The following is a 12543-nucleotide window of genomic DNA, read 5'->3' on the forward strand; positions in this document are numbered from 1 at the left end:
AACCTATAACACTGCACTCAGAAAACAGTGCAATGTACTAAATTTAGTGCTGTTTTTTTCTCAACAATATCTCACGACTAACCAAAATGCAAAGGTTTCAATGTGTAGGTTACAGGAAATTTATTTTTATTTAATAGCATATACAATGTGTGCACTGTTATGTTGCATTACCTCATCTCTGTAGCCAAACAATGATTGACAGGGCCTTAGCTGCAACCATTTATACATTTGCCAGCTTAGCTAAGAACAAGGAAGTGGTGGGTTTGCTGTCTCTGCCAGCTGGATCCCAAACCACAATTCAGTTGGCAGTTTTGAGCTGCGCACTGCTGAGTGTTTGTTTATAAAACCAATATAGGAAGTTGCCATTAAACGAAGAGTCACAATGGTCACTTTATAAATGGACAAGCCAGTATCATATAGTTTGCAGTGAGTTACACTTGGCAACGGTTCAGAAGATTTTACATCTGATACAGAAAGCCTTTTGACATAGCTTGCAGAAGAACAGGATTCTTTAATGTTACAAATATTCTACCTATGATAAAGAAAAGCGACTGCCACCCATGTATTGTTAAAGAATCGGATATTACAAATCCACACATGCAGGGAAGCCTTTTTTGTAGAAACATATATAAATATATGGCCCCAGCTCAAAGATAGGGCACACACGAGAGGCCAGCAGACTGGCCAGCACTTGGAAGCCAGAGGTGCTGTGGAGAGCAGAGGAGAGAGACACAGCCAGGTCCAAGGAAACAGATCCGGTCAACCTCAGAAGGAACCGTTTACTTTGAGTTTTTTTCCTCTCTAGACGAGAGTACACATGGATTACCCTATTGCATAGATACTAGAGGTGTCTAGTGTAGCTTAGCAGCAGAACTGTGTTTCCAGTGTTTTTGAACTAAACATCACTTTTTTAATTATTTGAATACTCGACATGCTCTTCACTTACATGATAATCTTGTTAATAGGTTGGATGATATGTTACGTTGTATCTGCTTTTATACTTGCTTGTTTAATAGAGATAAGAACCCTCCAAAAACAAGGCATTATTAAATACATTAAAATGAGAATTCTTTGTCAGTGTATATTTTGAGCACTTAGTCAGAATGTTATCTCTGAGTGAGTCAAGAACCTTCATTCCTGAACCGTATAGGTTTAAATCGGGATGATAGCACCAGAGCCTGGGCCCGACTGTCCTTATCCGCCGGGAGTCAGCCTAGAGTGTTTCAGACATGAATGACTCTGATGACCAGTGGTCACAGCCTCATAAGGGGTGGAGGCAAAGTACTCGTGGTTACACCCGAATCATAGGCAATCAAGATAGGTTGGCAGGCTGCGAGATGGCTCGAAGCTCACTCTACCATGCTCAGGAACTGTGTTCAGTGGCCTGCTGAGAATTCTGCCCGTCAGGGTAGAAGGTGTTTGTGGGGCATTGGTCGGGATAGGGACCAAAGTACAGGCTCATTTTGTCCAGAGGTCTACCCTGCTGTCTTGTTCAAAACTTCACACATTCAAAAATAACCCCCCCCCCCCACCACCCCTACTGCCACCAATACTGCCACCAATACACACACACTGTTCATGTGGCACCAGGCTTTCAGTATCAGAGTGATGTTGCAATTCTGCATGGGATTCTTCATGATTAAACACAGAGCATAAAAAAATGGAAGGTGAAGTGTGGATTCCTTAAAATGTGCAGAACCTTGGCGTAAAGAAAGGATGGGGAGGTGCGACAGCTGCAGGCTGTTGAAGAGCAGTGTGTTGGCAGTGACAGACTGGGTTTTGAGGTTAAGGGATATGATGGACATTCCAATAAGACTGCAGTCTTTCTGGCCCCTTTCTAGCTAACGGTCTCTAGTGGCTTTCCTTACTTGTGCGACATCTAACGGTTCTAGGAATTCTCTAATTTTCCTGCTGTTCTTAAGACATGAGGCCTGGTTGCCGATGACGAATGGGGTCAGCCCTACATCCCTCAAGATGGGGTTTGGAGGCCACATTGTTTATTTGTGTTAAGTTTAAGGGTAAAGCACTCCTACACTTAAGCAGGGAGTGTGGGAAAGAAGTGTCAGATGCTAGTCCTGCTGTCTTTCACTGTTCCTTCCTTTCCATCTGTGTTTGTTATCTGCACATACATCCCAAAGTGAAAACCACAAACAGCCCAATTGGACATTTAACATTTCCCTTTATTTAAAAAAAAAAAAAAACAGAAAAGAAGAATCACAGTAAATTGTTTCGCCATCTATTCTGAAAGCTTGTTTGTCTTGTAAAAAACATATTTGAATTGTGCATTTAACAAGACTAATTGCAAGCTGCACACCTTATAGGGATTTATGGTGTGATTTATCACTGGGTTGTGAGGGTCTTTAAGGTCTCTTGTGTTTACGAGTGATGTGCCAGTCAACTTTGACAAAATGTCAAATTGACAGTCACACATATATTTTAATGTGGACACACAATACAAGTAGCAGTTTAAATCATTTTGGATCTATGCAACGTTTTGCCTAGGCCAGGCCCTATGTTTCTTTGGTGAGAAATTAAGGAATCAGATGGGATGAAGTAACATTGCAGAAAAAAACAGCAGTGTTTTGCAATAATTTCCAAACATGTCGGCCTGTATCTGTGTGCTGTATTGCATTGTTTTAGGAAGCAAGACAGGACAAGTGTACGCTTTTTAGGACATGAAGATTTCATAAACATTTTGTCCCTTGGTCAAGTACATTTAAAAACAAAAAACATGTATTCCATGTTCTGGATTCCTCCCTTTACATTAGGTTCCCCTTATATACTATGTTCCTCTCTTCGTGATACGAAAGGAGATGATCCATGTTGAAGGTAAAATGGTATAAAGCCAAAAAATATCTCATAATATAGACCTATGTATCTTTAATCCTTGCTAACCAAGTTAAGGGGCATGATCCTTAATGAGTCTGAACCGTAAACTCTTTAGATATTATGCCAAAGCTCAACAGGCCATTTAATTGCGAAGATGTTGGATGAATAGTAGCATGGTTCCGTACTCTAGGAAAAACATTTCACCTGATATTAGAGGATTGCTTTTTCCTGGATTTCTTCACCTGAGAACTGCCCCTAGCACAATATGTGAAGGATCTCACTAAGGGCTGTGAGACATCAGGCATGATCATGATTTTAGCCTTCTCTAACGCTTTATCCTCAGCGGCAACCATTGTAGCTAGTTGGGATAATTTGACTTCAACAAGAATAAGTGTTCCTGCATTGGTGGAACATGCAAGAGTAAGTGATCAATCGTACCATACTGGGCCCAAGAATCGCCCGAATTCTTTCTTTGTTTAGGGTAATGGGATTCACTGTATGGCTTCCACCAGGTTGGACGGAGGTTGACTTGAAAGGCAAGGAACTTGAAAGTGTTTTTTGTCAGCTAATCGTCGTGTTTCCTGAAAGATTAGACCACTAAATACAGATGTCTCACTGCAACCAATCTCAGTAAGGAAAACAACCTGCGATTCAAGTGAACAATTTACATAGGTAGGAATATTGTATGTGTAACTGGTTGAAAAACAGTTCTGGTCATAAAAACATTTGAGCACAGTCCTTCTAGGATGGCAATATTTGATTTTGCTTAAGTGAAATTCATACAATTGAAAATAACCTGGACAAAACTCTTTCTAACAATGTGCTTTAGGAACAAATCTTACCCTCCACTCCCAATCGAGGGAAACGCAACAGACTTCAGCTTCTTCTCATCGGCAAGCGCCAGGCAATTCTTCACAGTTTTCTCCAGAAGTTCCTCACACTTATCTGTGCCCCATCCTGGACTGTTGCAGTGAATCACAAATTTGGCAGGTAACCCATGGCCAGCAGTGATAGCAGCTAAAGAGAAAGAACACAGAAATGTGCACTTACTGTAAGATGTTTCACATTACAAAGGAATAAAGAAAATAAAAAAATAAAACGTTTATACATGAATAATGTCTTGCATTAAAATAGCATTTTGATATGGTACAATTGTTAATCTCAATGTGCTCTTGGATGCGACCTCACTAAGTGGAGGGCTATGCGACAACATAGCGTTGCAGTTAGTTGGAAACTGGGCATTCTTGGGGCAGAAAGGAAGTGGATGGTGGGTTTGCTAGCTAGGACACACACGGGTCTGGCAGCGCTAAAAATGTGACTGAATTTCACTTGAGCAAAACCAAAAAGGGATGGCTTACAGGTTAACCACGGGCACAGCTCTAGTCGACTCACCAGACTATCGATTTTCAGCCTGCCAAGCCATTAAAGAATGGACAATCATTAGTACAACTATCTTGAGAATAAACCATAGCCCAACTTTAAAAACTGTACACTCAAAATGTACCATCAAGTTTGGACCATTGATGTTCAGCCTGTCAAGCCATTCAGAAGGGATTGTCCATATGCAAATAAGGCTTTGTCCCAAGCCAAAAGGAGCAGTCCAGGTCGAACTGCTAGGTCACATCGTTCTGTACGAGACCACAAGCATCCCCAGACATGTTTCGGCCTCATTGGGTGTCATCAGTGAGAAGTAGCTTGGGTCTACAGGCCCAGCAGGCTTGGGACCTACAGGTTTTGAATTAATAACTTCAGACTTTCAGCCTGCCAAACACCACATTTGCATCTTTTCCGGTTACGTTTAGTAAGAGGTTGTTGGACAGAGAAGCCCTCCAGGAATTTTTTTTTCTCATTACCCCTTTGGAATGGTAAAGGACTAGTGCTGATACAGAAGGGGCTGAGGGGGCTGGCCGAGTGTAGGGGTGAAGAGCATAAGGTAGTGTTGCTAGTGGCGAAGTTGGCTAGCCTGGCCTGTACCGACAGGTATGTTTCCCAGGGCCCACCAGCAATGGGAATGTGAGTGAAATCAACAGGTGGAGCTACACATATTTTGAGATGTCTTCTGAAAATTGGCACCCCCCAAAAGGTCTGCTCTCACATTCCACACTGAAAAAGCCTACACCTCTTCTTACAGTTAAAACATTCATTTGCTCTACTATCTGCCTGCATCCTCACCACTTAGGTTGGTAGCATATACAATTAGAATATTTAATCAGGAAATGCAGCACAATGTATACTATACATACAATCAGCCAAAAATTCAGATTCTTTTGTCATTCAACTAGCACACATCCAAACATGGCACTGAAGCAGCTCCATACAGTACTGTCTCTCCTGTTAACCAAAGAAAGTGTCAGCTGGTGCCAGCAAGAAAGACAAGTGCAATTTTCTCTTTTTAAATAGGCGAATTCACTATGCCAGAAGATGGTTTAGAGTAGAATGCAAAAGCACTGAAAATACCTTAAAGGTTGCATAGGAATTCAGGTTCCATGTAATATAGGTAACCAAATCTACAGCGATCTCAAACAATATAATGCGAAGCCTCTATAAATTCCCAGAATGTATTTACTTTTAACACTATTGCGTGGGATGAATCTGGGATATTGTCTCTCGAGACCTGGGCACCTCCTACTTTGAAGCATAAAAACGTAGCTTTGTGGATTAACTCCATCTGACAAACATTGTTGCAATTCGTACTTTATGCCGAGAAAAAGGGGTTTGAGTGAGCAATCATACCCCTAGTCGAGCAATGCTCCAGTTACATATTGTATGTATCCAACTTAAAAGGACTCCTTTATTAATCCATTAGTGTTTAGGGCATTATAATGCACCATACGCAATGCAGCTTCAAAGTATGGGGGGCAAAAGAAGATGAGGTAAAGGAAGGGAAGTGGGGAGGAGAGGAGAAAATGCCCAGGTGTGCTACACAAGGTCACGAGGCTGAGCTACGTACCTTGACCAACATGTATTTTCAGTTTTCATTTTTTTTAATAAAATGAATGTACACAGATTATGCACTAGATATCATTTCGGTATCATGACTAGTCAGGCGAGTCCTCTCAATGATTAAGGTCTGACTGAAGGTGGTGCTCAATGGTCACGTATGTGTGCTATGGCAGGGCTCTCAGATGTGGCAGAAGGTCTTCACTGAGCCAAGAACGGTTTGATCTTTGCAGACTTAATGATTGCAAAACTATGCAAGTTGGCTCATCCAGCCGTTTGAGAGTGGAACACTGTTTTTTTAGATAAGAGTGGGAAGGAAGAGCAAATGAAGCCACACAGGAGCAAAAGGTGAGCTGCACATATATCGGATTTGGTTTATAGTATATATGTGCATGTGTTGTGCAGTACACTTGTAAGAGTAAATAAATTCACAGGGTACAACTGGTTGGCAGGCAAGCATGTTACAACACAGGGGGCACTGAAAAGTACAGTGTACAGGGTGAAGACCTAACAGGCTTGTGTTTTAACACAAAAAGAGGATCAACACACAACTGTTTGCAGTTTTAAAGGAGCAGTGAGGTAAGATGAGTTAAAGAATGAGCTGTAGTTTAGGGAGTTTATAGATGACAAAGAGTGAAAGGAGAGGTTAAGAGAGGACATCTAATGCAATGCAATATAGGCACTTTTATAGTGTGTCATTTAAAGCAAGACCAGGTTTGTTTGAAAACTACTTTAAGACGAGACCCAGATTTCTTTGACTTAAATTGAATAAGTCTTTTGGGATGGTTTGTGGACCGAGGGGTATCAACAGCAGTGTCTAAGCCATCAAGAGGGTTGTGCCTTTGGTTAATTACACAACACACAGGTCGGAGGAATACCTACAGGGAATGATTTTAACAGAACAGAGTTACTCTTCAGTATAACAGCGCAGGGCTCCAAGTGAAACACAAGCAAGTGAAGGATATTTAAGCCACAGTCTACATAGCACTGTGTCCCTGAGCTAAAGTTTCCTAGACAACAACAGTTCATGGTCAAGGCTGTATCATCGTTACTTGTTTCACTCAAAGCCACTTACAGTTCCTGGTAATTCCCAGAGTGCATGACACCTCTGTGTTCGCCTTTGGAAAATACAGTCCCTCCAGGGATTTGTAGCTTGATTTCTTCCCTACCTGTCTCAGGTGGATTTTCAATATGTAGTCACAGATGTCACACCGCCCAGCCAATGACTATTTGTTAAGTCAATGTTTTCTCTACTGCTTTCCCTTGAATCTGAAAACTAAGACACCAGTAGGCTTACTCTACATTTTCCTGTCCATCACCCCGACTTTTGCATTAACCAGCAGCTGGAACAAAATCCACAACAAGTTGTGGGCAAGAGTCCTCCCTTGCAAATGCAGGGACTCAAGTGACTTTCCTCAGCCTCTGTTTGATTCCCTCGCTCCACCTCTTTACTGCAATGGATAGTGTGCCAAACCACCATTTATCATTCCAATGAATTGCCTATAGTATATAAGGCAGGGTATCAACCCCTGGCATTAGTTCTGCAGTAGTATGCGGTTTGTTCCTCTATGTGCACATTCCTATTCCTACAGCAGATACATACTGGCATACCAAAAGGCTTACAGACTCTGAGAAACTTCCTGGATGCTGCATAGATTGATCAAGCATTTCTGTAACCTAACAGACCGATCTCTTGGGCTCAGATGGGATTGACTCAACTCCAAGGTTCTGTGGGCACATGGGGTTCCCAGCCTTTGTTGCTCACATCCAAAGGAATTGCCTATGTTAAAAGATGTATCAAACCTGCCCTTTAGTTATGCAGAGTTTGGCCTCATGACTGGCACTAAGAAGGTAGCAAATCCTGTTAACATGGACTGAGGCTATTTGCAATAATATGAAGGTGTGTATTCAAGCACATCATGCATTTTATTCTTCACTCCATTGATAAAGGCCTGCGTTCCAAGAAAAGTGTTGGTTGCACCTTCCCGGTCACCTGGCTAACAACCTCCATCTTACACCTCAAATTAAGAGAATATTTTTAACTCACCTGCCACCTCCTCTAAATCACCAGCCAGGCCACCATCACCCTCTGACCATTTTGCACAGCACACCAAGCTTTTTTTTTTTCTTCACACAAAAGATAGCACCCCTGACATTATGCGTGGTGCTAATATTTGGCCAGCTTTTAGGGCCGTGACTAAGCCCTCGTTGAAGGCCCAAGCAAGTCAGTATGGCTCACAAAATCGCCTCATTATGACCATGCACAATAGCACTTATTTTATGTCCTTCAGTACAGGTGAATGTTTGCGTTTTGCTTGTCCGGATTCAAACCAAGGACCTGCTGGTTGAGTTGGCAATCTAGGTTCCGACTAATCTAACCCTTAGATGGATACATTTCTCATGTTCACTATTGAAACAGCTAAGTGCTTAAAAAAGCTATCTATTATTGATGCACAGAAATAGAAGGTGCTCTACATCTTACTCTCCACTCGTAAAATGTAGCCTTCCAGTTGCAGCATCTGATATTTGACAAACATGAATTCCTGAGCAAAGGATTTTTGGTATGATAAATGTACAATTGGTTAAGAAAGACTAAGAGAAATGCTGTCATAAGGAAAACACTATACACCTAAACTGAAAACTGATGGTTTTCATCAGAGAGCAGATTAATTAGGACGAAGGTTGTATCCAGGGTTACTAATAATGGCGACGGATAAAATTCATACTGAATGACCATGAATACGAGCAGATATTCCACAGTGGCTCTGTATTTATTTAACGTAATTTATAGATGTGCTGCTTGCCATGGAAATCCATTTGGGCGCTTTGCTGAAAGACAGATGATACATACAAACATAAGGTCCAAAAAAGAAAAATACACAGAATCGCACTCATCGTAAACTTGCTAGTACACATCTTGAGAACAGAGTTGGAGTTGTTTTAGTCTTGGGACATTCTTGGTGTATCTAAGTGACTTGTGGTGCAAAGCCACATTTCATTACATTTTATAGTTCGAGAAGCTCCGTTATATGTGTAATTACACAGAGAACTTCTTCCAGAACGAAGGCCCTTGAAATGCCAGAAAAAGGGAACTATCTGAACACAGAAAACACCATATCTGTCACACTTTATCATCTGGTATTTATCACTTTGGCACCAATATGATTTTAATTAAAGCATTGTATTCTAGGCAGCGTGGATGTAGCAAGGTTGCAAGCATTTCTAAGATTCTATATGGAAGGTTAAGGCTACTGTTTCAAAAAATTGGAGAAAATAATATTTGGCTCATCAATGGTGCAAAAAGGATTTCTGGACCTCTTTAAAAACACAAAGAGTGCTTCTTCGCCAGGTTACAATTTGAGTGGTGTTATCAAAGCATTTGGAAACATCCAGGAATACTATGCCCTCCTCTGCTATCAACAAGCCTTCTCCAGTTTCCCTCATGAACATACTGAACAACCTTAACATAAGACAGCTCCAATTTATTATAATTTATGTGCAAGTGGTAAGCTCAGCAGATGGTGAGTGTATCATAAATCCAAGAGAAATGTAATAAAAGGAACGAACATGTCTGGAATCTAAAAGGGGACTTTTATGCTGCACAGTTGACCTTTTTACAGTCCGAGATGAATATCTGAATTACGTGCGATTTTAATGTCTCCCCAGTCTCTTAAGTGAGGTATGTCCTCATTCGAACCACGAACGAGAAGGGGCGTCAGTTAACAAGAGCCAGGCATATGTCTTTCAAATAAGAAACAACATTTGGTGGGGCAGGCCCTCAAAGATGACTGCAAGCCTCAAACATCTGCTTTTAGAATGGTGAACTGCCTCATTCTGGAGCTTAATGATGGCACAAAACATTGGATAACATTTCTTTTAATGACCTCGAGTTTAAAGCTAAACACAAGGGGCCTGATTCAGGGAAGTGTTTTATAATGGTGCAATCCCATAGGAAAACGTTCCATGAATCAGGCCCAAGGTATTTGGACCAGGTTCCTAATAGTTAAGGAATGGCTCCTGCATTCTTTTTTTCAAAATTAAAGTTCATAGCAACTTTCAAAGTCAGGAACAGTGGCGTTACAAACAAAGCAAACAACCTTGATGGGCCTATGCCCTTTTCAATATTTAACATCCATCCCAGACTGTCCTCTGCCCTCCTCCCCCCACTCTTGCCCTCCACCTGCCAACCCTATCTAAATTGAGTGTCCAGTACAAATACAAACAGAAAAAGGAGCACTAAGCAATCACACATAAGCAACTCTATTGTACATATTTGTCGAAGATAGCGATCCACTACTCCTCCTTCGATTCATCCAAAAGACAAGTAAGATACTCCATGGAGTATATATACACCTCTGCCTCAGGAGCCATTCCCTTTTAGACGGCACATAAGACATTTTCCACTGTTGCCCCACGCAACTCCTGGCTGCCACCAAGAGAGTATGAGACATGTGACTTATCTTTCACCCCAATATGACCAGCAGCGGAGAGTGGACCCTGGAGATGCCATCAATTTCCTTTGAAATATTGAACAGAGAGCTTCATTGGATTTACCATTTAGATGCAGTGAGCCCCCTTTAGATGAATGAGGATTTCGACCTGGGCTCATACCTATAAATAGCTTGGATCTGGTGTCCTGATTCCATTTCTGGACTTCTCAGATAGTAGCCTTTAGATTGTGCACTCAAACGAGGCAAACACCCCTTGGCTACCTAATAGTATATTTTTTGGGTCTGATACCCAGTGAAATTGAAAGATCACCAATGTGTCATGTTTAGACAACCTTGTCCTTGATTGCCTTGCATCTCAAAAAAAGCTATACTCTTACTGTTTCAGGATCTAAGAACCTTAGACTGGACACTCATTGGAATTAGAGCAGCCCTTTGGGATCATTGTGATCATAATGTCTGTTCATGGACTTACATATTGGATATACATAGAAATAGGGCTGTTGAATGCTTTTGGTCGTTTCCCATTTTAGGGTACATCACTTCACAGGATATGGTCGCTCGATACCCATAACCCAGTTTTACTTTTCCTTTAAACCTCTAAATTTCAAAGCGAGATGTTTAATTGAAAATCATATCTTCTAACCCCTGATTTAGTTAATCTAAATTTATGAGCGGGCCTGGATCTCCTTTCCTGCCCAACAAGAATCTAATCTTCTGCATGGGAGATAGGAAGAGTCTTACTTTGCAACAATGGTTTGACCGCTTGTCATGTGAGCGTGTCTTTACTTATATTGAACATGCTTTTGAACACTGATCAGACAGCACGGTTCACAAGCGTGTCTGCATTTACATTGATGACGTCACAGTCGTCTTTACGGCATGACATCGTCACATTTCCCATTAACGCTGATAAGTGATGTGGCCATTTTTACAGCATACCCTACTGTGGACGCTGTTTACATACATGAGGATTCTCTTATATAAGGCAGATAGGTAAGCTTTTCTAATCCACTTCTGAATGGATCTGGCCCACTTATCCCACACAGGATTGGGCTTTTACTTCATCCCTGTTCTCTGTCTTCACAGATGAACGCTCAGACACAACTAACTGGGAGCTCCATTATCGTTTTCCTCTGACAGCATATTGTGGTAAGCGAGTTTTATTTTAACTTTGGAATAATGCCTCAGTGTTAGGAGGCAGGCCATTTTTATGAAATTCCATTTCATGTTTACAGAGAGAAGACGGACATCTCTTGATCTCTCACATGATCGCTATTGTTTTTTTTTTATAGAACATTCTTTTAACCTCAAAGTAGTGAGGTGAGTTAATACCTTTAGCATTGTTTTAGCCCCTGCTCAAGTAGGGGTATTATTTTAGGCAATAATGCATCTATCTTCTCCTATAGGATAACTCAATGGGACAAGAATATTGATTACATTGGAATATTTAGTTGAACTTAGTACCCATTCATGATTGACATCTTTCAAGGTACATTATCTTCCCACTTTTTTGGGGGTGGCTTAGTAATAGAAGCACTTTGTGGACAGATGGTCATGTTGGATTGAGACAGTAGTTTAGAATTTTGAAAAATATAACGATGATACCTGTGATGTTTATCTTTTGAATATGTTCTATCAATGAACAGGGTGGCCGCAAAGGGAGTTCACCAGTAACATGATGATTATTTCCCACAATCTTCTTTGATACTTCCTGCTAAGCATATTGAGGAACATGTTTCTTTATTGGAGTGATTTCCTGGAATCGTACAATATGCAGTGATTGTAAATTGGTTCTATATTGCAAACATAAATTATTGTTATTGATCATTTTGTAGATCAATCATTCTTTGAAGACCCCGGATGAAGAGAACATATCTCGAAACACGTTGGGTCACTTTTGTTGAATACAAGGTTTTATGAAAAACTGAGATAAATGTCTGGTGTTTGTATACAAACCAGTCCTTTCTTGAAATAATCATATATTACTACAATTGATACAAAATATTTTTTATAAGCTAGTGATAGAGTGCAGGGGATGGGAGTTCCCTAACCTTATTGGTTACTGCTCTATCACTGCCATTCCTGAATCGAGAAAGAGCAGCTGACCAGGATTCGGGGAATAGAGAGTGGCCATGGTGATGCAACAACCCCTTAATCAACAACAGCCTATCCTCTAGCTCATTCCTGACTTGTACATCGCAAAGCTCAAAGGATTTGGCAAGGAGCATGCCCACGCCTCCCTTCTTCCAGACCCTCTTCGAGGCCCATAATTCCTGTCCTACAGTTTTCCCAATAAATCTGATTCCTCCCCTCGTCGAAAGTG

The 12543-nt window shown here is 41.1% G+C and overlaps 1 protein-coding gene across 4 annotated transcripts in view; it reads right to left on the bottom strand.

The window, feature by feature from the left end:
* The window catches only part of MACROH2A1 (macroH2A.1 histone), a 350602-nt gene that overhangs the window by 34949 nt on the left and 303110 nt on the right, over positions 1 to 12543 (bottom strand). For all 4 annotated transcript variants that reach the window (XM_069652584.1, XM_069652583.1, XM_069652585.1 and 1 more), the window contains exon 8: positions 3672 to 3846. In XM_069652584.1, coding sequence (XP_069508685.1) covers positions 3672 to 3846 — 175 coding nt within the window. The remainder of the gene's footprint in view (positions 1 to 3671; positions 3847 to 12543) is intronic.

This window comes from Ambystoma mexicanum, chromosome 3p (genome assembly GCF_040938575.1).
Source record: "Ambystoma mexicanum isolate Mex_15411 chromosome 3p, UKY_AmexF1_1, whole genome shotgun sequence".
In the NCBI taxonomy this organism is placed as follows: Eukaryota; Metazoa; Chordata; class Amphibia; order Caudata; family Ambystomatidae; genus Ambystoma; species Ambystoma mexicanum.